General features: G+C 41.7%; 1 protein-coding gene and 1 pseudogene across 1 annotated transcript; one reads left to right on the forward strand and one right to left on the reverse strand.

The window, feature by feature from the left end:
- Positions 1–3833, forward strand: part of LOC134346864 (collagen alpha-1(IX) chain-like) — a 134555-nt pseudogene extending 130722 nt beyond the window's left edge.
- Positions 3834–20077: 16244 nt separating this feature from the next.
- On the reverse strand, positions 20078–20881 carry LOC134342401 (leucine-rich repeat-containing protein 30-like). Its single transcript, XM_063040484.1, has one exon. The coding sequence runs from the start codon at positions 20879–20881 to the stop codon at positions 20078–20080; it is 804 nt and encodes a 267-aa protein (XP_062896554.1).
- Positions 20882–26681: the final 5800 nt, after the last annotated feature.

Consider the following 26681-nt stretch of genomic DNA (forward strand, 5'->3'; position numbering starts at 1 on the left):
ATTTAATGAGTCCTCATTTCCATTATTTCCTTTTTAGAGCAAATGTCTCAGCTGTCTGCTAGCTTAAGACTACCAGTTATGCCAGGAAATCCAGGCGGGCCTGGATCACCTGGACCTCCAGGAGAAGCAGGGCATCCAGGTGCTGTAAGCCCAAAAGGTGTCAAAGGTCACCAAGGTTACCCTGGTCAGCCAGGATCAAAAGGCAAGTAAAATAATCAGTGCAACGAGATGTGTGCCTAGTTCCAGTAAACTTATTGGCAAGACCTCTTGATGGGTGGATGAGGAGCCATGACAATCCACTGATCTCAGCTCTGTTGTTCTGAAAATATTTAGCAGTTGTTGCTTCCTCATTGAGCATTACCATGGGACGACTCTAATTCTGCAAGCACCTAAAACAGTACAGTTAGGACCATTGTTCCCCAAATAATTTAGACGAATATGGTCTACACCATTATCCACCTTTCCTGCAAAGTACAGGTGGGCATGGATAATACCAGGCAGTGTGCTGGTCTGTAAATGACATGTCCATGTGCAACAACTATACCTTGGATTTGCTTTAACTATTGATCCTCCAGAAATTCCGGTTCGTGTGCCTTGTAATTGTCAGAGTATATATGCCATCAATGCAAACCCAGTTTGTCTAGATTTTGTTCATACACATCTTCAAAAAGAGTACCAAGTGTCCAGTCACTGATTACCATCACCTGCCTTACAACATCTTTCAGACTTAGAGGTAAGTCTTAAGAACTTCCACTCGAGATTTTGTATCAATTGATGTACTCCACTAGTGTCCAATACTAAAAATTTCCCAGAGTCCCAGTAAGCGCCAGGCTGTACCTGCCCTTGTTTGCTTATGAACCTGTTGACATTTATGAAGTAGATGTTGAGTCAAGACAAATGGCCATTTGATGACTGTAGGAAATGCATATATGCTACACCACAGCAAAAGGAGCTAGATAAAGTGGTACTGTTAAGTTTTGTAACTCCAAAATTAAGCTAAAGGAAAATATGAGAGCCAGAAGATGAGTGTCTACTTCATTTTAATTTAGTGAGGCACGCACATAAGATCCAGTGGCGTAATGATGTATGCTATTCACGTACTTTTACATATAACTCGTAATAAATTATGCAAACACCAAAGGATGCTTAATCACACGATATATTTACAATATTAATCAAATATTGTTGAAATATTAAATATACAACAGGTACAAGTTTCTTTGATACCATTTCCCGAAGGGTGCAGGCCTCAACTTTACTTTAAACCACTAATTTGTCTCCACAACCAGCAAAAACTGGAAACGTTGTCACTGAAGACAAGTCTTCCAAAATTCTCAGATCTAATAATCAGACCAAATGGTTTGTAAGTGTCAAAGGTGGCTTTATCATTAATGGAATCCGACAGCAAAAGGTGAACTGTTGGAACAACCCGTCAGGGTCAAGCTGCATCTGTGGAGGCAAAAGGATGGCCAACATTTCAGGTTGAGACCCTGCATCAGGATCAGATTAAGAAGTGTCAATAAATCTCCTCAGAAATATTGGATGTTAATTTCATTCTGATTTTCACCACTGAAATGGAGCTGAAATTTTGAATTTATATATGACAGGGCAGCAAGGTGAAAAGGGTGAGAAGGGCGAAAAAGGTATTGGACTTCGCGGACCACAAGGGGCACCTGGTAAATATTAAGATTTCCTGTTTTAATATTGCAACACTTCTTCATACAAACTTTCATTTCAGTGAAATATAATCCATTTGGTATTGGTTACACCACAGCATAAGATGCTGGATAAGGTCAGAGCAGAATTGATAGGAAAATGTGCACACAGAACATGATTCCATGTACTCAGTGTCTGTAAGAATTTCAAGGTTACTGTCAGTTTCACGTGCACAGTGATATTTATTTCACTCATAACATGAATGAATATTGTTGATCTCTCCTCACTTGAGAAACTTGTAATAACTGGATTTAAAGTAGAAAACATAACTGGCATAAGACCATAAGACATAGGAGCAGAATTAGGCCATTCAGCCCATTGAGTTTGCTCCACTATTCCATGATGGCTTATCCTGGATCCCACTCAACTCCATACACCTACCTTCTTGCCATATCCTTTGATGCCCTGACCAATCAGGAAATTATCAACTTCTGCTTTAAATAGACCCACCGACTTGGCCTCCATTGCAGTCTGTGCCAGAGTATTCCACAGATTCGCTACTCTTTGGCTAAAAAAATTCCTCCTTACCTCTGTTCTAAAAGTCCCGCTTGATGGCACAATAATATCAGTGCCGGACTCCGGAACGAAGGTTCCCGAATTCGAATCCAAGTCGGGTTGAGCGTCGAGCTAGCAACTCGGCCTCGTAAACACAAGAATAGCTTGCTATGGAAACACCGTCATGACGGTGCCCCAATAACTCCACTGCCGAGTTAAGGGCTATTCTTCTTCTCTTCTGCTCTAAAAGGTCACCCCTCCATTTTGAGGTTGTGCCTTCTAGTCCCCACCATAGGAAACATCCTCACCACATCCACCTTATCTAGTCCTCTCAACATACAGTAGGCTTCAATGAGATCCCTGCACCCCCCCCCACCATATTCTTCTAGTGTTAATCCCTTCATTCCCGGAATCATCCTCGTGACCTCCTCTGGAATCTCCAATGACAGCACATCTTTTCTGAGATATGGGGCCCAAAACTGTTGCCAAAGCTTTTATATTCTATTCCCCTTGGGAAAAAAATGCCAACATTGCATTTGCTGCTTTTACCACAGACTCAACCTGTAAATTAACCTTGTTGGAGCCTTGTACAAGAATTCCTAATTCCCTATGCACCACTGATGTTTAAGTTTTCTCCCCATTTAGATAACAGTCTGCACTATTAACAGTCCTGACGAAGGGTCTCGGCCTGAAACGTCGACTGCGCCTCTTCCTATAGATGCTGCTTGGCCTGCTGCGTTCACCAGCAACTTTGATGTATGTTGCTTGAATTTCCAGCATCTGCAGTATTCCTGTTGTTTTAGTCTGCACTATTGTTCTTTTTACCAAAATGCATTAACAGTATAAAGAGAAAGTATTAACAGAGTAAACTAGAACCTGTTTGCCATGCTAATTACTTGTGGAATATACTGTAAATATTTACTTTAAGTGCTGTGTGTGCAAGGATACCCTAAACCTTGCGCATAATTTCTCACAATTTAAGTAGTTCCATCTTTCCAACTTTTTCACTTCTTCCAAAAATCAAATTCACTTCGATTTAATCGGAATTGAGCAGTGGCAAGATAGCAGTGAATATGAAGGCACTGTTCAGGTTAAAACCAGTCAGCTACTAGTCTTCAGCTTCAATTGCATTAAATGTTCTGATAAATCTTATGTTTGCTAAAAGAAAGTTTATTCATTTTGATTGCCAGTTTTAAAAGGTTTGGTACTAATACTTTCACTTGATGTTTAAGTTAATTTTGGCAGTTTTTAACACTTAGGTGGGTTTATAATTTCAATAAGATAACTTGCTTCTTTAGGACTCAGTATTATCCCAATTTACTTTCAAGCAACATGTCTATATTAAAAAAAAACAAGCATTAGTAGTTTTTGGGATTGAAAGGATTTTACTGCGTTTGTTGTCTGTTGCAGGTGTTGATGGTATGCCTGGTATTGGAAAGGATGGCCGTGATGGCGCCCGTGGTGAAACCGGCCTCCCAGGTGAACAGGGACATCCTGGTCCACCCGGTCTAAGAGGCTTTCCTGGTACCTGTGATGCTTCTTCATGCATGGGTCCACCTCATCTCTACATGGGAATGGGGATTGGTAAAACATCTCTGAGCATGAAAGGGCCAGCCAAATAATAGAAAACAGATTATAATGTGTTAACTTTTGTTCATCAAATCCAAAGGTATCAAGAGTTTAATTAAAATCTAGATATTTAAAAAATTGTCTTGATTCCTGGAATGTTATACTGTATTGAACAAGTAGTTTCTCTTTCTCAGGAATACTTCCAAGTTTTGAGGGCGGAACCATGTATATTTGAACTTTTGATTATCAGAGGAAGCTTGATGTCTCTAATGAACATTTAAAAAGATTGCATTGTATTACCAACTTAATTAAATATACTTTGTTGAGAATCTGAATTGCATTTCAAGTACTGAAAGTGATTGTTTTTCATCAAATCATAGTTCTGTGCTTTGTTGTTGTACCTTCTGTTAAAACTCCTTACCAGCTGCACACTGACCTAAAGTGAACAACCTCATTTACAGGAACTTCGCATTACATGTGTGGATTAATCTTCAGGAGTATGTGGTTTGAGAGTTGATGTGATGATGATTAAGTCAGGAAAACATGTCAAAAGCTGATTCTAACCTTTCAGTATCTATATTTTTTTCTGAACCATCCAAGCCAAAGGACAAACAGTTAAAGAGGAAGGATAGCATTTAAAATCTGTTTGTGTAGATGTAAACCATTCCATAAGATATTGGAGCACAATTCGGCTATCTGGCTCAGCCATGATCAAATGGTGGAGCACATCAAATCTGCTCCACCATTTGATCATGGCTGAGCCATTTCCCCCTAAACCCTGTTCTACTGCCTTCTCTCAATAAACTTTAATGCTCTTTAAATACACTCAATGATCTGGCCTCCACAGCTGTCTGCAGCAACAAATTCCTCCTCTTCTCTGTACTAAATAGATGCCCCTCTATTCTGAGGTTGTGTCCTCTGGTCCTAGACTCCCCCACTATAGGAAACATCCTCTCCACAAGTACTCTATCTAGACTCTTTCAACATTCCATAGTTTCAGTAAGAATTGCACCCTCCGCCCCATCTTCTAATTTCCAGCACATAAATGCACAGAACCATCAAACGCTCTTCATATGATAAGACTTTCAATCCCGGCTGAATTTTCATAACATCCTTTGAACCCTCTCCAAGTAAGGCCTCACCAGTGCCTTTTAAAGCCTTAGCATTACTTCCTAGTCCTCTTGAAATGAAGGCAAACATTGCAGTTGCCTTCCTCACCACCGACTCAACCTGCATGTTAACCTTTGGAGTTCTTGTACAGGATTCCCTAAAGTCTCTTTGCACTGTGGATTTTTGAGTTTTTTCCCCATTTAGAAAATAGTCTGTGCTTTTATTCCTTCTACCAAAGTGTACGACTGTATATTTCCCAAAACTATACTTCAACTACCACTTCTTTGCTCAGTCTTCTAATCTGTCTAAGTCCTTCTTGCAGCCTCCATGTTTCTCAACAGTACTTTCACAACCATCTACCTTTGTATCATCCAAAAACTTGGCCGCAAGGCTATCAATTCCATCTTTCATATCTTCGACATACAATGTAAAAAGAAGACAATACACACCACAAGATGCAAGAGCAGAATTAGGCCATTTGACCCATCATGTCTGCTCCACCATTCAATCATGGGCGATATTTCTTTTCTTTTCTTTTCTCAGTCCCACTCCTGGGCCTTATCCCTATAACCTTCCATGTCATTTCCAATCAAGAATCTATCAATCTCTGCCTTAAATACACCCAACAACCTGGCCTCCACGACTACCTGTGGTAATAAATCCCACAAATTCACCACCCTTTGGCTGAAGAAATTTCTCCTCATCTCCGTTTTAAATGGACACCCCTCTATCCTGAGACTGTGCCCTCTTGTCCTAGACTCCCTCACCATGAGAAACATCCTTTCCACATCTATTCTGTCCAGGCCTTTCAGTATTGGACAGGTTTCAATGAGATCTCCCCTCATCCTTCTAAATTCCAGCAAGTACAGAGCTATCACATGATCCTCACATGATAACCCTTTCATTTCCGGAATCATCCTTGTGAACCTCCACTGAACCCTCCCCAATACCAGCACAATCTTTCGTAGATGAGGAGCCCAACCTGTTCATAATACTCAAGGTGAGGCCTCAATAGTGCCTTATAAAGCCTCATCATCACATCCCTGCTCTTGTACTCCAGACATCTTGAAATGAATGCTAACATTGCATTTGCCTTCCTTGCCACTGACTCTACCTGCAAGTTAACCTTTAGGGTGTTCTGCACCAGGAGCCTAAATAAGATTTTTGGATTTTCTCCCCATTTATAAAATTAAATGTACATTTATTTCTACTACCAAAGTGCATGACCATGCATTTTCCAACATTATATTTCAATTGCCACTCTCTTGCCCATTCTCCTAATCTGTCTAAGTCCTTATGCAGCCAACCTGTTTCCTCAACAATACCTGCCCCTCCAGAAAACTTCATATCATCTGCATACTTGGCAACAAAGCCAGCTATTCCATGATGTAAATCTTTGATATACAACTTAAAAAGCACTCCCAACACCGACCCCTGCAGAACACTACTAGTCACTGCCAGTTAACCAGGAAAGGGTATAAAAGGATCCTCGCTACCTCCTACCAATCAGCCAATGCTCTAACCATGCCAGCAACTTTCCTATAATACCATGGGCTCTAAATTTGGGTAAGCAGCCTCGTGTAGCACCATGTCAAAGACCTTCTCAAAGTCCACATATACAACATCCACTGACTCCCTTTTATCCATCCTACTTGTAATCTCCTCAAAGAATTCCAACAGGTTTGTCAGGGAAGATTTTCCCTTTAGGAAATCATGCTGACTTTGTCCTACCTTGTCCTGTGTCAGCAAGTGCTCCATAACCTCATCCTTAATACACTCAAACATCTTCCCAACCACTGAGGTCAGGCTACCTGGTCTATAATTTCCTTTCTGCTGCCTTCCTCCTTTCTTAAAGAGTGGAAGCAGTCCCAATACTGACCCCTCTGTAATAGCACCAGTGTGTCAGAAAAGGCTCTCTTTATTTCCATTCTTTGCCTCCTGCCAATCAATCAATGCTCAATTGATGCTAGTATCTTTCCTGTAATACCATGGCAATTACCTTGCAAAGCAGCTGTCTGAAAATCCAAATACACAATATTCACCAATTCTCCTTTTCTATCCTGCTTGCTATTTCCTCAAAGAATTCTAACTGATTTGTCAGACAAGATTTTCCCTTAAGGAATGAACAGGTTACCATATGAGGAACATCTGGCAGCTCTTGGGATGTATTCCCTGGAGTTCAGGAGAATGAGGGTGGATCTCATAGAAACATTGGAAATGTTAAAAGGCCTAAACAGAATAGATATGGCGAAGTTACTTCCCATGGTAGGGGAGTCTAGGACAAGAGGGCACAACTTCAGGATTGAAGGAAGTCCATTTAAAACAGAGATGCGGAGAAATTACTTTAGTCAGAGGATGGTAAATCTGTGGAATTTGTTGCCTTGAGCAGCTGTGGAGGCCAAGTCATTGGGTGCATTAAAGGCAGAGGTAGATAGGTTCTTGATTACCCAGGGCATCAAAGGGTATGGGGAGTAGGGATGACTGGAAGAATTGGATCAGCCCATGATTAAATGGCAGAGAAGACTTAATGGACCAAATGGCCTACTTCTGCTCCTATATCTTATGGTCTTAAGGAAACCATGCTGACTTTGGTCTACTTTATCACGTGCTTCCAAGTACCCTGAAACCTCATCCTTAACAATCAACTCCAACACCTTTCCAGCCACTGAGGTCAGGCTATCGGGCCCATAATTTCCCTCCTTCTGCTTCTCTTCCTTCTTGAAGAGTGGAATTCTCCAGTCCTCTGGAACCATCCCAGACACTAGTAATTCTTAAAAGTTCATAACTAATGTCCCCACAATCTCTTCAGCTACCCTGGGGTGTAGTTCAACTGGTCTAGGTGACTTATCAGCTTCAAAAGCACCTTCTCCCTAGTGATACCAATGGCACACACTTCTGCTCCCTGACACTCTCGAACATCTGGCAAACTACTAGTGTCTTCCACAGTGAAGACTGATGCAAAATACTTAATATGTTCATTTGCCATTTCCTTGTCCCCCATTATTACTTCTCCAGCATCATTTCCAACAATCAGATATCTAATCCTGCATCTCTTTTATCATTTATATGCTTGGAAAAACTTTTGATATCCTCTTTGATATTACTAACTAGCTTATCTTCATATTTCATCGTTTCAATCCTGATAGATTTTTAGTTGCCCTCTGTTGGTTTTTAAAAGCCTCACAAATCCTCTAACTTCCCATTATTTTTTGCTCTATTATATGCCCTTTCCTTTGCTTTTATGTTGGCTTTGACTTTACTTGTCAGTCATGGTTCTGTAATCCTGCCTTTAGAATATTTCTTTAGCTTTGTTATGTATCTATCCTGCACCTAATTGCTCTCAGAAATTCCAACCATTGCTGCTCTGCCATCCTCTCTGCTAGTGTTTTAGCCAGATCCTCTCTCATGTCTCAGTAAACCCCCTTACTTCTTGTAATACTGATACATCTGACTTGAGCTTTTCCACCTCAAGTTGCAAGATGAATGCCAGCATATTACTATCACTGTCCCTTAAGAATTCCTTTACCTTAAGCTCCCTATTCAACTTTGTTTCATTACACAACACCCAATCTGGAACAGCTGATTCCCTAGTGGGCTCAACCAAAAGCTGCTCTAAATGGTTATTTTGCAGGCATTCTACAAATTCCCCCTCTTAAGATCCTGCACCATCATTTTCCCAATCCACCTGCATATTGAAATCACCCATGACGATTGTAACATTGCCCTTTTGACATGCATTTTCTTTTTCCCATTGTAATTCATAGCCTGCATCCAGGCTACTGTTAGGAGCTATGTATAAAACGCACATCAGAGTCATTTTACCCTTGCATTTCCTTAACTCTATCCACAATATTTCTACATCTTCTGATCCTATGTCACTTCTTTCTAAGGATTTGATTTCCTTTTTTACCAACTGATCCATGCCTACCTCCCTGTTCTTACAATACAACGTGTGTCCCTGGATGCTAAGTTTTCAGCAATAATCTTTCTGTGATGCACACAACATCATACCTGCCAATCTCTAACTGCGCTACAAGATAATCTACCTTATTCCTTACACTGTGTGCTTTTAAATATAACACCTTCAGTTCTACATTTGTCACTCTTTTTGACTTTGTCCCCGTTACACTGCAACTCGACCCCCTTGTTTGCAATTATCCCTTATCATCTGCCTGTCCTTCTTCACAGTTTCACTACACACTGCCTTTGCTTGTATACCAACTGCGCCTTCCTCAGTTCTATCACTCAGTTTCCCATTCCACCACCAAATTAGTTTAAACCCTCCCCCAAAAGTTCTAGCAATCCTTCCTGCAAGTATATCAGTCACCCTTGGGTTCAGGTGTAATCCATCCATTTTGTACAGGACATATCTTCCTCAGAAAAGATCCCAATGATCCAGAAATCTGAAACCATACCCCCTGCACCAGTTCTTCAGGCACTCATTCACCTGCCAAATAATCCTATTCTTACCCTCCACGGCACATGGCAGAGGCAGCAATCCAGAGATTACTACCCTGGAGGTCTTGCTTTTCAACTTTCTACCTATCTCCCTAAATTTTTTCTTCAGGACTCCCCCTATTTTCCTCCCCATGTCATTGGTACCAATACATACCAAGATTTTATAGATCTGAGACGTCCCTCACCCTGCTGCCTGGAAGGCAACATACCATCTGGGTGTCTCTATCATGTCCACAGAATCTCACATCTACTCCTCTAACCATGAAATTACCTATCACTGCTGCATTCCTCTTCCTCTTCCCTCTGAGCCACAGAACCAGACAGTGCTAGAGAGCCAATCACTGTGACTTCCCTGTATAGGTCACAGAATCCAAAGTGGTATACTTATTATTGAAGGGAATGGCCATAGAGGTACTCTGCACTGGCTGACCATTTCCTTTCCCTCTTCTGACAGGAGGTACTTGCCTTCTGCAACTTAGGGGTGACTACCTCCCTGTAGCTCCTATCACCACCTCAGTTTCCTGTGTGAGCTGAAATTCATCCAGCTGCATCTCTAATTCCTTAACACGTTCTCTGAGGAGTTGCAGCTTGGTGCACCTGCTGCAGATGTGGTTATACTGGAGACTGGAGGTCTCCCAGAATTCTCACATCTCTCACAAAATACACAACATAGCCCATGGAGCCATCCTCACTGCACTGAACAAGAAGAACAAAGAAGAGACTTACCGGATACTGATCTCACCCAAGCCTGATGAGCCAAAGCCACCCAACACTAATCCACTCATACAATGGACACTCCGCTTGTCCCTGCCTTATTTTAATTTGCCCTTGCTATTAAAACACGATTTGATTGGGCTGCCAAAAAAAAAGCCCATAAACACTGCTTTTAAAACTCTCACTCCCGTACCTGTGAGTAGCCTTCTCTCTTGCTCCCAATTCGACTGGGCCACAGGAAAATGCCGGAACCCCACAAGTGCTCCTTTTTTACAATCTCACACATGGATCACAAGTAGCTTCCTTTCTCATTCCCGATTCGACTGGGCTGCCGGAAAGACGGCGGAAGTTCGCAAATGCTCCTTTTTAAAATTGCATTCATGGACTTGTAAGGAGCATCCCTTCTTGTTCCAGATTTGACTAGGCCACCAGAAAAACACCAAAAGCCCAAAAACACCTTGTTTTAATGGTCCTACTCACTCCTAGGGTCAGGCATTTGACCATTATTTGGCATGGCTGGCAATTAAGAGTTATTCAGGGCACACAGTGTGGAGTTAAAATTTGGAAACATCAGGTTACAACAAATTTACTTTTCTCTGTGCAGTCTATCCCAGTTAATATCTAGGTCATTGTATGTGGTGAGTAGAACTGATTGGAGGCAACTTATGACCCTGTACACTCATGCATCTCTACACCATTTCAGTGGCAAAATAATGAAGGGGTATAGTAGATATTCTCCTGTTCTGTAAATGGCAATGTCACCCAATCATTAAATGTTTTGATTATTTCAGAATCAGAATCAGTTTATTGCCAGTATGTGAAACACACCAGAATTGATTGTGGTTCAGTACCAAGCATAAAACACAGGTTGACATTGTAACAGATAACACAATAGCAACCAACAATAGTGCAAAAAGAGCATGAACAATCAACAGTTAGCACAAATGTATATATCAAACTTAAGAAAATGTGAACATACAAGCAGACTAAATGAGTATCAACAGAACAAAGAGCAGGAAATACCCTTTAATGGATGTTGTGCAGGGACAATTAGTGTGAGTTTTGTGGAAAAGCTGGATAGCTGCAGGAAAGAAGTATTGGAGATAACATGTAATTCTGGTGGTGATGGATTTGTAGCAATGATATGTAGTCTTAGTGGGGACGGATTTCTGCCTAAATTTGAACCAATTTGGAGATACTCTTGCATATTTGTGCTGTAGGTTTCCTATGTTTCTATTGTTCGGCACAGCATTGTGGGCCAAAAGGCCTGTATTGTGCTGTAGGTTTTCTATTTCCACAAATTCTTAATATTATAATTGCTCTGTTCAAATTCCAACATAATTAAATGTTAAAAATGCCTAAGGAAGGTATTTTATAAAATTAATCCAAAACTCTCTAGATATGGACCAAATAATCGGACCAGTGAATTGATAGTGCTGGAAAATTCTACAATAAACAACAAGTAATATCATTAAAATTAAACATTTATTTCCATAAGATATTTTTATCAAGTACATTTATTATCAAAGAATGCATAACTTATATAACTGTGAGATTTGTCTGCTTACAGGTAGCTGCAAAGCAAGAAACCCAAAATAATCCAATTTAAAGAAAATAAAGACCAACCCCCCCAATGCGTAGAGAAAGAGAAAAAAAAACATAAATCATGTGAACAATAGAAGCGAGCAGCACAACAGCATTCCGAACCAAATTGAGCCCTTAGATACAGATCTCCGGAGCAGCTGGAGCTGGCCCGAAGCCTCAGTATTCAGTTCATCATATTAGCAGGGCAAACTGCCACAAAGTTTGCAGACATGAAGCACAGCAGCCAGGGGTAGCCTCACAGCCCCGGAGTCACAGAGAAAGGAGCCCCCAGTCTATCTAGACCGGCATTAAAATTGTTCAAATACCGGATCCTACCTTGCATTAGATACAGGAGCAGAATTAGACCATTTGGCCCATCGAGTTGGCTCCATAACTTCATCACGGCTGATCCAATTCCCTCTCAGCACCCATCTCCTGCCTTCTTCCTGCAACCTTCCATACCCTGACAAATCAAGAATCGATCAGCCTCTGCGTAAATATACCAAATGGCTTGGTCTCCACAACCACCTGTGGTAACAAATTCCACGGATTCACCACTCTCTGGCTAAAGAAATTTCTTCTCATTTCCATTTTAAATGGCCATCCACCTATTCTGTGGCTGTGTCCTCCAGTCTGACCAGGTTCATTTCCCAATACCAGATTAAGTACAGCCTCTCCTCTAGTTGTCTTATCTACATATTGTATCAGGAAATTTTCCTGAACACTCTGAACAAACTCCACCCCATCTAAACCCCTTGCTCTAAGAAGCCACTCAATACTAGGAAAGTTAAAATCTCCCATCACAACAACCCTACTATTATTGCACCATTCCAGAATCTGCCTCCCTATCTGCTCCTTGATGTTCCTGTTACTATTAGGACGTCTGTAAAAAAAATACCCAGTTGAGTTATAGCCCCCTTCCTCTTTCTGGCTTCCACCCACACTGACTCAGTAGATAACCCTTCCACGACTTCCTCCTTTTACAGGACACTGCCCGTAAATAGCAATGCCATGCCCACCTCCTTCCCTGTCCTTTTTGAAACATCTAAAACCTGGCACACTCAGCAACTATTCCTGCCCCTGAGACATACAAGTTTCTGTAAAGGCCACAATGTCACAGTTGCACGTATTGATCCACGCTCTAAGTTCATCCACCTTGTTTATATACTCCTTGCATTAAAATAAACACATCTCAAACCATCAGGCTGAGTGCATCTTTGCTCTAACATCTGCCTGTCCTTCCTCACAAGCTCCCTATAAGCTGTCTCTACTTGTGCACCAACCACCCCATCCTCTGCCTCTTCATTTCAGTTCCCATCTGCTGAAAATCTAGTTTAAACCTTCCCCAATAGTGTTAGCAAACCTCCCCGCCAGGATATTGGTCCCACTCGGATTCAAGTGCAACCTGTCCATTTTGTACAAGTCCCAGGTCTCAACGATCCAGAAATGTGAATCCCTGCTCCAATCCTTCAGCCATGCATTTATCCGCCACATAACTCTACTCCTATACTCACTGTCATGTGGCACAGGCAACATCCCGAGATTACTACCCCTGAGGTCCTGCTTCTCACTATCCTTCCTAACTTCTTGTATTCTGCTTTCAAGAACTCCTCCCTTTTTCTACCTCTGTTGTTTGTACTAATATGTACCATGACCTCTGGCCGCTCGCCCTCCCCTCCCATTTCAGGATAATGTGGACACATTCAGAAACATCACGAACCCCGGCACATGGGAGGCAAATTTCCATCCATGTTTTGTTTTCATGCCCAGAAAATCGCCTATCTGTTCCCCTAACTATACAGTCCCCTATTACTGCTGCTATCCTCTTCCATTCCCTACCCTTCTGAGCCACAGGGCCAGACACAATGCCAGAGGCACAGCCACTGTTGCTTCCCCCAGGTAGCACCACCACCATCAGTACTCAAAATGGAGTGCTTATTGTGAAGGGGGACGGCCACAGGGGTGCTCTCCACTACCTGATGCTCTCCCTTCCCTCTCCTGACAGTCACCCATTTATCTGTCTCATGTTCCCTGCTGTGACTGCCTGCCTTGTAGCTCCTGTCTATCACTTCCTCACTTTCCCTAACAAGCCGAAGGTCATCGAGCTGCAGCTCCAGTTCCTTAACCTGGACTCTAAGGAACTGCAGCTCGATTCACCTGCCGCATATGTGGCCATCAGGGAGGGTGGAAATCTCTGGACATCCCACATCTGACACGCAAAGCAGAAAACTGGCCTTGCAGACATATGCACTACTCTTAAGTTAAAGGAACAAAGAGATATGAAAGTCACCTACCTCCTTACCTCACCTAGGCCCGTCCTCGCCAAAGCCCTACTACTCTGCCTCACGCTACTCCGATGACCGCTCCTTCGATGACCACCCACTAGGCAGTGTCACCCTTTTATCCCGGAACCTTCTCAGTGACCTTGCGTGATCATGAGCTACTGCATCTGTACATTTCTCCCAATCGAACCTTCCGCTGAAAGAGACTCCTTCCTTTTTAAATCTTCTCAGCGGCCTTGTGCAGTGATGAGCTACTACATCTGTGCACTTCTCCCAATAAGCTTGCTGTAATTTACATTTTATTTTTTCTCCTTTCTATACTATCATGTATTGCACTGAACTCCTGCTGCAAAGTTACCAAATTTCACGACACATGCCAGTGATAATAACCCTGACAAACGTGAACATTGCATTTGCTTTCCTCACCACCTACTCAACCTCAAATTGACCTTTAGGACTCTCAAGTCCCTTTGCACCTCAGATTTTTGAATTTTCTCTTGATTGAGAAAATAGTCCACGCTTTTATTTCTTGCCAAAGTACATGATCATACACTCTCCAACACTGTATTCCATCTGCCACTTCATTGCCCATTCTCCTAATCTATTCAAGTCCTTTGTAGCTTCTCTGTTTCCTCAGTGCTACCTGCCTATCCACCTACCTTTCCCCTTTCATGACATATCAGTAAACTATCTTCACTGTCAATAAATCCATAATGAGAATGGAATGCCCACTTTCCATTGTCATCTCATCCAAAGATACTCATCCAGAATCCAGTTTAGAATGCAACATAAGGTGGTATTTCTAGATAAATAGCTATATTTGATTTGTATCTATGTATGCATCCTCCTCTTCCAAATGTGGACATATAGAATATCAAATCAAGTACAATATTACAAGTACTCAAAAAGAATGAGATGTAATTATGTATGGGATAGCCAAAGTAGAGGGCACAATGGAGAGGGTGTAGAAGAAGTTTACCAGGATGCTGCTTGGATTAGAGAAAATGTACAACAGGGAAAAGTTGGACAAACTAGGACTGATTTCTCTGAAAGGTACAGGCTGATGAGAAACCTGATAAAAATTTATAACATTTATGAGAGCAAAGTTAGACAGCTGGTACCTTTCTCCCCCAGGGTCTGAAGTCTAATACTATGAACATGCATAAAAGATGATGAAGGAAAGTTTTTCTGTACACAGAGTGTAGGAATGCGAGGAAAGGTTGTGGAGACAGATGTGATAAAGGTGTTAGATAGGCACATGAATGCACAGAGAAGTAGGGATATGAACTATGAGCAAGCAGAAGAGATTAGTTTAATTAGAGATCTTTTGCCTAATTATTTTGATACATTATAGGTTGAATGGTCTGTTGCTGCACTATTCCATATTCTACTGTATAATACCAAGCCATCAACCTTTTTAAAAAATGCCTGCCTCCTTATCTACGCTGGTAGAAATAATATTTGGGCTGGTGAACAACGGCATAGACAGGGTGAATCTTCCAGAGCTAATTATAACCTCAAGTGGTATCTGTGTGGATTTTGCTGCATGGTTTCATAATCATGTTGATGTCCTCTCATATCTCAAGGACATACTGGCTGGTTAATGGACTATTGTAAATTACTACTAGCAGCAACAAACAAAAATCCAAAAAAGGGATTTCTGAGGAATCTTATAGAGTAAAGAGAGAGAATAGTACTCATATGATTGCTTTCTTTGGGAGGCAGCATGGACGTGATCATTGAAAGACTATTTGAAGGTAGAGGTCAATTGAAGTGTATCGCACTTGTTGTCCTCCTTTTGGCCAATGTGTGTTCCATCTGCTTGTAAATAGTAAATATTTAACCATCTCAGACTGTCAAGGTGTCTCATTAATACAGTACAGTGTTGGATTTATCAAAATAGCATCATGACAACATGTGCAAGTGAATTATAATTTTAGATATTGTAGGAACTATAGTTGACTTAAATTTTGTTGAATATAAAATCTTGCCAAACTGGAACTGTGTGGCTTCAGGCTGTAGGTGGACTCAAACTTGAACTTGTCCACAATTCATTTTAGCTGGTTAATTGGTTTCAAAATCAATTCCTATACATTGACAATGCCAGCACAGAGACCAATACAATTTTTTTTAAATCTGTTTGTGTGTCTGGTGTTATTTTTTTGCGTTGTGTACCAGGACCAATCAATCTGAATAATTCTCAACCAACAAATCAATTATACAATATTTTATTGTCCTCAGAAGTTGACATGACACAGAATTGTTAGTCAACAGTAACATCCTAAAGTGCTCATATTTAGAAGCAGGGTACCTCTCTCTCTGATCACTATTTTTATTTATTTTCCCATCATATCACTTTCCTTTATTGTCCAGTTCATGTTTTATTTTGTGCTGATTTTGTAATTTCTATAGAATTGGGAATTCCTTTGCCAATCTTGTTTTCTGGCATGAACTTCATAAGGAATGTAAGTCTCTTCCAGTTGATCAGCAAAGCAAAACATCAAATAATAGCAACTAATGGGTGTGGGTGGCGTTATGGTCAAACATGACCCATCCTGATTAGGGGAAAGTAGCAAATCATGCAAAAGATAGACAATTGGGAGAAATGATTTGGATTATTATAGCACTCCTAAATCGATGAAAAAAGTGTTCTTTATAGACAACACTATAATATCATTTTGAAATTTGCTACTGAGTTTGTTTTTGTCAACCTTCATGGATCATGTACAGAACTTAATTTCATTTTTTTTTTTGTTTCACCAAGTACCTTAATTCTGTGTCTTCTGCTTACTGTTACGTACCCCGTAACTGGGTTGCCAAACCAGCAGAAATGGAACGCTCGTTGGAGTCTGGATTACTAGGAACTAATAAAGTTTTATTAAAGAAATAAGTAATACAGTACACTAATCGTAACGATATAAATGTAACAGGTTAGCAATGATAATGCACACATATACACAGAACTAGGGTAATAGGAATCAACCAAGCTCTGTCGCAGTCTAGGGGTAAAATGATTAGTCTTAAGTGAAGCAGAGTTCAGTTCAGTTCACAGCAATCGCTGTTGTTGTACTGTTAGAGAGAAAGATGCAATTTGATTTCAGGCAGACCTTTTGATGTCTTCGCAATTGTTTTCGGGCAGACCTTCTGATGTCCTCTATCCCGCTGTGGTCACCGACTGTGACCCCTCCGTTCTGGATATGATCGTTCTTCCACGGTGAACCCGGCACCCAGGCAAGGGCGGACACACACCCCAGGTTCCCACCGATCATACCTTTACACCCTATGAGCCTCTGGTAGGTTCCCGCGAACCGGTCCTCTAAACTTCCACCAACTTGTGGGGGCACACTGCTCTTTTCAGGGTCTCGTGGTGTGTCGCGTGCCTTAGCAAACCTGCTCCTTTTGTCCCCCTGCTGGGGTATCACCTGTCCACAAACTTCAAACAGTTCAGGTTCAAAGCAACCGGTCTGTCAATATCTGAATTGTGTTTCTTTCCTGTTAATCCCTCTCTTCTCTCTTATTAGCATTTTGAATGTTTCTCCATTGTCTTTCTTATCTGTCTCATTAGCATCATCCATCCGGTAGCTCCACTGGGCGTCACACATGACATTACATAGAAACATAGAAAATAGGTGCAGGCATAGGCCATTTGGCCCTTCAAGCCTGCACCGCCATTCAGTACGATCATGGATGATCATCCAACTCAGAACCCTGTATCAGCCTTCCCTCTATACCCACTGATCCCTTTAGCCACAAGAGTCATATCTAACTCCCTCTTAAATATAGCCAATGAACTGGCCTCAACTGTTTCCTGTGGCAGAGAATTCCACAGATTCACCACTCTCTGTGTGAAGAAGTTTTTCCTAATCTCGGTCCTAAAAGGCTTCCCTTTTATTCTCAAACTGTGACCCCTCGTTCTGGACTTCCCCAACATCGGGAACAATCTTCCTGCATCTAGCCTGTCCAATCCCTTTAGGATTTTATACGTTTCAATCAGATCTCCCCTCAATCTTCTAAATTCCAACGAGTATAAGCCTAGTTCATCCAGTCTTTCATCATATGAAAATCCTGCCATCCCAGGAATCAACCTGGTGAACCTTCTTTGTACTCCCTCTATGGCAAGGATGTCTTTCCTCAGATTCGGGGACCAAAACTGCACACAATATTCCAGGTGTGGTATCACTAAGGCCTTGTACAACTGCAGTAGTACCTCCCTGCTCCTGTACTCGAATCCTCTCACTATAAATGCCAGCATACCATTCGCTTTTTTCACCGCCTGCTGTACCTGCATGCCCACTTTCAATGACTGGTGTATAATGACACCCAGGTCTCGTTGCACCTCCCCTTTTCCTAATCGGCCACCATTCAGATAATAATCTGTTTTCCCTCCTTCCACTAACAAACAGTTTTTCCTCAACTAAATCATAATTCTGAAGATTTTTTCTTGGGTTGGTAAAGATTCTGATTTTAAGGCAAATATCCCTCTGATCTGAAAATCAAAATCTGAAGACATTAGAGATTTGAAATAGAATTTGCTAAGTACATTCAGCAGGTCACATTGCATTCTGTGGACAGAGAATGATGCTTCCTGATTTGCTAAATATTTTCAATAGCTTGTGTTTTTAGAACAAATAACTCTGGGCTGTGGACTCCTATATCTTAATTTACTCCTGAAAATGTAATTGGCAGCTGAGCTGTCCTGCTCTGATAAGATATCCACACAAAAGAAGTACATCTTATTGGGTCCTAATACTGGCTGAGAAGCTTGAAGAGAATAATATGTGCAGCTTGAACACTGTATTCCGCCCACAGTTGCCCAAGGCTTTCAGGAGATTAGCAGCACTATTTTAACACTACAAAGATCTCTCAAATTGGGTTTATTCCCCTTCTTCTAGCCATTCTCTTTCCAATCTCTTAACCAACAAAATTTGAGAGGAGTTGGGAAAAATTCCGAGTTTGTTGACTTGAAATACCTAATACTGACTGCCAACTTCAAAAGCAAAGGCACTGATGTATTTTTGGGGTTGGAAGATGGGTGCCTTGGTAGAGGAGCACACTAATCACTTATCTTCCATCCATTTAGTAGCCCTAAGTGCTAATCAAGCCAGTTCCTTGCTGTGCTGATCAACTCCTGTGGAATTCTAACATGCTCAGTCTTTGCATCAGGACATTGCTTCCGTTCTGACAATCCCCAAGAAGTTTCCTTTTTTTGTCCTTGGACTGAAGAATAACAAGAGGTCTAAGAGTGACACCCTCAGAAGGAATGGACTCTCAGTGTCCTTCACTTCAAAGGCATCAATTGGCAGGCTGCACAAGAACTTGGTGTTAAATTTCATTCGCTTCTCTTTTGATAGCTGATTGCATCACATTGGCCAGAAACAAATGTTACTTTTTCCAGCTAACGATCAGCATACAGAAATAACACTATAAAAGTCGAGTGAACATGGCCTTTTCTCCTTGGAGCAACGAAGAGGTGACCTGATAGAGGTGCATAAGATGATAAGAGGCAGTGATCGTGAAATGGCTAACACGAAAGGGCACAGTTTAAAGTGCTTGGAAGTAGGTATAGAGGAGTTGTCGGGGCAAGTTTTTTTTTACGTAGAGAGTGGTGAGTGCTTGAAATAGGCTGCTGGTGACAGTTGTGGAGGCGGATAAAATAGAGTCTTTTAAGAGACTCTTGGATAGGTACATGGAACTTAGGTCTTTTAAGAGACTCTTGGATAGGTACATGGAGGGCTATGGGTAACCCTTGGTAACCCTTGGTAATTTCTAAAGTAACTACATGTTCGGCACAGCATTGTGGGCCAAAGGGCCTGTATTGTGCTGTATATTTTCTATGTTTCTAAAAGTCAGTTAACTCCATTATGTGGTACAGCACAATCACTAGTTTCCAACTGCTGTATAACTGTTAGTATTTTCTAAGTTCTCCATTCATTAATTCCTTTCACAAAAATGCATAATTTTCTAATCTGACAACAACCATGAGTTGTTTTTGTTTGTTCCTTGGAGATAGGTGACCTCATTTTGTTATTCAGAGAAACGTAACTTTTTTTTAAGAATTATTAGTTCAATATAGTGAGGTACCTGTGCACTGTGCTAATTATAAATTTACACTTTCCAAAATGAATGACTTGGTCTTCTGCCTCAGTCATTCACATAGCGAAGTAACGACTGATCACTTCAGGTCCACCCCTGCATACTTTAGGAGGAGGGGATTCGAGTGGATTACCCTCAAAGTTTGAAGAAGAGTGGCTGCAGCCCCAATCAAGATTGACGAGGTGCCCAAATTGGATGGGAAGGCTCCTTAGGCTATTATTTCCCAGCCAGAGGGTGCGCAAGTTTGTGAGACTGCAGATAGAATCAGGCAGGCTCTGCAATGCATTAAAATACAGGAGCATGATCTCCAAAGACTTTAGGTTGCAAATGCTGTGGGGGATGAACTTTATCTTGTTGTCACAGGCATCCAGAAATTTTAAGCGGCGGAGCTGGCACACCTGGCCAGGGATCTCCAGGAAATTATTGTTGGCCAAATGCAGGCTCTGCAACTTTTGCAGCTTTTCTATTTCAACAGGCAGGCAGATCAGCTGGTTGTTACTGAGGGTCAGAGCTTCCAGGTTTTTCAGGGCCCCAATCTCAGGTGGGATCTCCCGCAGTTCATTGGTGTCCAAATTCAGCACAGTAAGGGCAGACAGCTGACCAATTTCTTGAGGGACAGTGCCCATCCTATAATTCAAGCAGCTTTCCCACTTTGGACTCATCTCCAGCACTTGAAGCTCCCTCAAGTCAAATATCTCCTGAGGAACTGATTGTAGCTCTTTGCCCTTTAGCTTTAATTTCTTCTTGCCATTGTTAAAGGCATCATCCTCAATCCTGTACTTCCAAAAGTTTTGCACGGCGCCACCAGCAGAATAAAGTAACTGACTGCTCTGAGAGGATTTCAATTGCTGTGCAGACATTTTGGAGACTTCCCTACATTTACAGAAATTTAAATGTATTTAACTTTCTCCAAAAAAAAAAGGCACATCTACTTACAGATAAACACAATACTGTGTGGCAGGATCCTGAACTATCCCTTTCAGTTTTGAACAGTGTTTCAACACCCTGAATCTTATACATTGTTCTGAAGTTTAACAAATCCTGAAAAACATATGCAGAGAACCATAACTGCCAACATGGAAATCACAAACTTCGTAACAGGTTATTGCTATGATTATACTTCCTGCTCTTCTGACCATTAATCACTTTTGCCACCGATTTCCACCTTGCCCTCAAATTCACCTGGTATTCATTTTCTTTTCAGGATCTCTCTCTCTCCCCAACTTTGGAGATCCGCGATTAACCAATATCTACTAAACACCCATGAACTCCCAATAGCAGATCCTCATACCCTGTCTCCTGAAATGACAGAATCCCCTTTTCTCAAGTTCTCCATCTCCACTCCATGTATTGACAAGATAAAATTTTCTGCTCTGACTTCTGAAGTATCCCTCTCCTTCTGGAAACATGACTTCCCCTCTGCTGTGGTTGATGGAATCCTCACACATTTTCCTCCATTTCCTGTGCTCTCATCCTCCCCTCTCCTCACACAGAACAGAGGCCCCCCTGGTCCTTTCACTTCTGCATCTCAGCCATTTCCACCAGCTCAGATGGAATCCTATGACTAGACATATCTTCCCCTCTTCCCGACCATCCATCTGCTTTCCATACTGGCTATTCTCTCTGTGAATCCCTGCCCTGCTCACTCACCCCTCCCTGTCCCCTCGTGCTTTCCCCTGCAACCGTAACAGGTACAACACCTGTCCCTTCACCTTCTCTCTCAACACCACCCAGATCTAAACAGCTATTCCAATTAAGCTATAGACTTCAATGCACCTCCTCCAATCTGATAAATTGCATTTGATGTCCTCGAAATAAATGGCCTGCTCTGCATGTTGAGACTAGTGTAAACATTTTTAGAGCACCTGCACTTCAACTATATCAGCCAACTTGAACTTAAGTCAAAAGTCATGCAACTCCTTTTCCCATTCCGACTTGTCTGACCTCAGCCTTCTCTACTGCAACAGTGAGGCCAAACACAATACTAAATAAAAACACTTCACATACTGTCCAGATGGTCTACAGCCATGTTACACCTTTTCCATTCCTTCCCCACTCACTGCTACGACCTGTTATCCTCCTCACCTGGTTCCATCTGGCCATTACCTCATTCTTCTAAACTTAGTTTGCTTCTTCCTTGATTCACCTTCCTATCTTTTCCCACACCTGATTCTATCTGCCCATGATCTCTTCCTTACCAGCCTCCGTATCAGTGCTTCCCCTACCCAAACCTGGTTCCATCTGCCCAAATTCAAGACCTCACAGCCAACAACTTGGTTCCACTGATCACGTACCATCCTCTGTCTCACCCCTGTCTTTCACTTTTATATATCAGCCATCTTACATCAACACTCTCAGTCCTAATACAGGGTCTCAACTTTAAATCTCAACCATCCATTTTCATTCACATGTTATTTGACCTGCTGAGCCCTACCTACAGTTCATGCTTAGCATTTGTCCTTCTCCTTTTGGTCAATGTGAGTCCCACAAAGAAATAAAAAGGTGTGAGTTAGCCTCTTTTCTTCAGACTAACAAACTTTTGAATGGCGCCGTGTAGTCCTTCTGGATTTGCAGGGTGGGATTGTGGCACCACTGTCCAAGTGAACTACAACTTTTAGATATTGTGTGTGGTCATTCCAGAAAAAATGTTCCTTTTGGAATCAAAAGGTAGAGCATAGTGCAACTAATGTTCTGAGCTGTGTATATTTAAAAGCAAGTAATATTATAGAAAAGGCAGGTGACCTCAGGGCATGGATCAGTACATGGAATTCTGATATTGTAGCCATTAGTGAGACTTGGCTTCAGGAGGGGCAGCTCAATATTCTAGGGTTCTGCTGTTTTAGATGTGACAGAGTGGGAGGGATTAAAGAGGGAGGGTGGCATTAGTCACAGAAAATGTCAGGGCAATGCTCAGCCAGGACAGACTGGAGAACTCGTGTAGTGAGGCTTTATGGGTGGAACTGAGGAATAAGAAAGTACAACCATGTTAATGGGGCTATGCTACAGACCATGCAATAGTCTTCAGAACCAAGAGGAAAAAGATTATAGAAAAATCACAGACTTTTGCAAGATATATGAGTATTTGGATCGCCATGGATTGGTTAGGGATAGTCAGCATGGCTTTGTGCATGGTATGTTGTGTCTAACTAATCTCAAAGATGTTTTTGAGGAAGATACCAGGAAAGTTGATAGAGCAAGGCAGTGGATGTTGTCTACATGGATGTTAGCAAGGCACTTGACAAAGGCACTGATTCAGTCACTTGGTATTGAAGATTAGGTAGTAAACTGGATTAGACACTGGCTTTGTGGGAAAAGCCAGAGAGCGGTAGTAAATGCTTGCTTCTCTAACTAGAGATCTCTGACTAGTGGAGTGCCACAAGTATCGGTGCTGGGTTAATTCTTGTTTGTCATCTGTATCAATGATCTGGATGATAATATGGTTAACTGGATCAGCAAATTTGTGGATTTCACCAAGGTTGGGCTGTTCTGGACAGCAAGGAGGATGATCAGAGCTTTCAGCAGGACCTAGACAAGGTGGAAAAATGGGCTGAAAAATGGCAGATGGGATTTAATGCAGATAAGTGTGAGGTGTCACACTTCGGTAGGACCAACCAGGATAGGTCTTATACAGTGAACAGTAGATCACCGAAGGGTGCAGTAGAATGAAGAGATCTGGGAATACAGGTCCATAATTCATTGAAGGTGGTGGCACAGGCAGATAAGGTGGTAAAGAAAGGTTTTGGCATATTGGCCTTCATAAATCAAAGTACTGAGTACAGGAGATGAAATATTATGTTGAAATTGTATTAGACATTGGTGAGACCTAATTTGGAGTATTGTGTGCAGTTTTGGTCACCTACCTGCAGGAGAGATGTAAACAAGTTTGAAAGAGAACAGGGAAAATTTACAAAGATGTTGCCGGGTCTGGGGGACCTGAGTTACAGGGAAAGATTGAATAGGTTAGGACTTCATTCCTTGGAATGTAGAGATTGAGGGGAGATTTGATAGAGGTATACAAAATTATGAGGGGTACAGACAGGGTAAATGCAAGCAGACATTTTCACCATGGTTGGGTTGAACTATAACTAAATATCATAGGTTAAGGGTGAAAGGTGAGAAGTTTAAGGGGAACATGAGGGGAAACTTCTTCACTCAGAGGGGTGTAAGGGTGTGGAACAAGCTGCCAGCACAAGTGGTGCATGCCAGCTCGATTTCAATATTTAACAGAAGTTTAGATAGATACATGGATAGTAGGTGTTTGCAGGGCTATGGTCCTGGTCCAGGTCCAGGTCGATGGAAGTGGGGAGTGGGCAGTTTAAATGGTTCGGAACAGACTAGACGGGCCGAAGGGCCTATTTCTGTGCTGTATTTTTCTACTGGTGCGTTTGGAGTTAAACGCAATCTACACTAGATAGAATTTCGTGACCCAGATGAACTTTGCAACAAGCTAGTTGCAATCACTAAAAAAGAGCTGTGTTGTTTTTGCGAATTAAACGTTAATTGCATTTAATTCCACAGTTGCTATAAATAGGCTGCCTAATGGTAGACCTTTTCCATTCCTTCTCCGGTCGCTATCAAGACCTGTTACCCAGTTTCCCACGAAACGCGATTGTACTCAGTTCAACTTCAAGCGTTTCATTATCATAAAATATAATTATCATACTATTCATATGTATAAACTATCAATATAAACGTAAAGGGCAGTAAACACCTACCTTCACTCTGCCCGACAACACCCTACCTCCAGCCACTCGGCCGTTGCCACCATTTTCCAGTGGTTGTAACTTTCCGCCAGCGGGCCAGAGCTCGGGGGTTGGAGGAGGCAACAGCCAGAAGCGGTGATGGACAAGCTGGCGACGGCAGATCGCTCGGAAACTGCTCGAGTCGCGTCCTGCCGTTGCCATGGTGCTCAGAGCGGTGCACCGACACTTGCATTCTTTTTCGCGTCGTGGTTGATTTATTCATGAATTTCAATGTCAGTTTATTCATAAACCCCAGAAATGTGCAATGTTTTGTTTCTTTGGAGCTGTGACTGTGAAATCGAATCCAAATGTTGGATAGACACATAGTGAATCAAACTTTTTCGATGTCAATTTTCAGCTGCTGACTACGAGCTCCCATTGCAAGAAAAATCTCCTGAATACCGGGCGGGCGTGTGCGTGTGCAGGTGTTCATTAAACAAAAAGTAGCCAAGAATAATTATTGTTCTACCCTACTTGACTCTTCCCTATCTTGATCGGTCGCAGCTCAGCTGTAATGGTAACTGCTCTGCTCTGGACCGACAGGGAGTGGTAAACACAGCCCAATCTACGGGTTTATCACGCTTCCTTCCATCTAGGCCATCTTCACTCTGTTTGGCTTCAGTAAGACTCTTGGTATTGTCAAAGATGCCTGCTAACCTGGCCATTCCCTTTTCTCTCTCCTATTTTCTGGCAGAAACTACTGGAGCTTGCAAACATGGACACTGAGATTTTAGAACAACCTCTGCACTGCAATCTCCTCTTTCACAGACGCTTCCTGCTGGTACTGTCATTCTTTGAACTCTTAATTCAACTTTGTCAATTTTCCATTATTGTCACAAGAGCATTTCTTTGTGGTCTACTTCATGCTATACTGTTTGTTGTCGTATTTATTACTACAATGTAGAATATTTACTCTGTGAGCTACATGCAAGCAAGGAATTTCATTGGATACTGTTGTACACTCAATGGCCACATATTAGACAATTTGCTACACCTGTTTGATAATGCAAATATCTACTTAGCCAATCATGTGGCAGCAACTCAATATATAAAAGTATGAAGACATGGTCAAGAGGTTTTGTGTTATGAAATTGTGGATGGCATTGCAAAGTCTTCCTTACAGAGCAGGCAAATAGAAATTAGAGTTCCCCTAGGCCGAGCAGAATTGAGAAGTCGGATTAAAAAAGGTATAGAGAAGAAGTGGCAGGAGGATTGGAAAAATGAATTAAGGGGCAGGCATTATTTTTCTAGTCACCCACTAGTTAAAAATGTCTCAGACTGTTACCTTTTAAGTCGTAGAGATATGGTGAAATTTACAAGACTTAAGTTGGGGCATTGTGGGCTAAGCTATTATTTAAAGATAATAGGAAAACATCCTACTGGATTATGTGACTGTGGTAGTCCAGAGACAGTCCAGCATGTTTTGCTGAGCTGTAATCGATACAAAATTGAAAGAAGCATGCTGTTCAAGAGGCTATCTGGCTTAAATTTATTTTGGTTTTCTATTCAATCTTTGTTTGGCCATCAAGAGAATCAACATCTGATTGAAGAGTCTATTATTCAGTTTATACGTGAGACTAGGTTGTGTTCGAGAATTTGAGTTCCTTGAAGTTCTGTAATTAATTATACATCCTGTGGAGGGCTGTAATATGCCTAGATGTGGCTAAACAGCCCGAAATAGAAGAAGAAGAAGAAGTTGTTGTTGAAGTTGTTGTTGTTGTTCTGTTGTTGTTCAGACCAAGCATCAGATTGGGGAAGAACTGTGATCGAAGTGGCTTTGTGGATTGATTGTTGATGCCAAATAGGGTGGATTGAATTTCTGCCTGGGATTTTCGCACATAAGAGTCTCTAGACTTTACAGAGAATGTTGTGAAAAACAAACAAAAACATTGAATAAGCTGCAGTTCTGTGAGTGAGT

This window comes from Mobula hypostoma, chromosome 1 (assembly GCF_963921235.1).
Source record: "Mobula hypostoma chromosome 1, sMobHyp1.1, whole genome shotgun sequence".
NCBI lineage: Eukaryota > Metazoa > Chordata > Chondrichthyes > Myliobatiformes > Myliobatidae > Mobula > Mobula hypostoma.

Bases quoted from the DNA above. Each gene is read 5' to 3' on its own strand.
- LOC134342401 (XM_063040484.1), bottom strand. From the start codon at position 20,881: ATGTCTGCACAGCAATTGAAATCCTCTCAGAGCAGTCAGTTACTTTAT.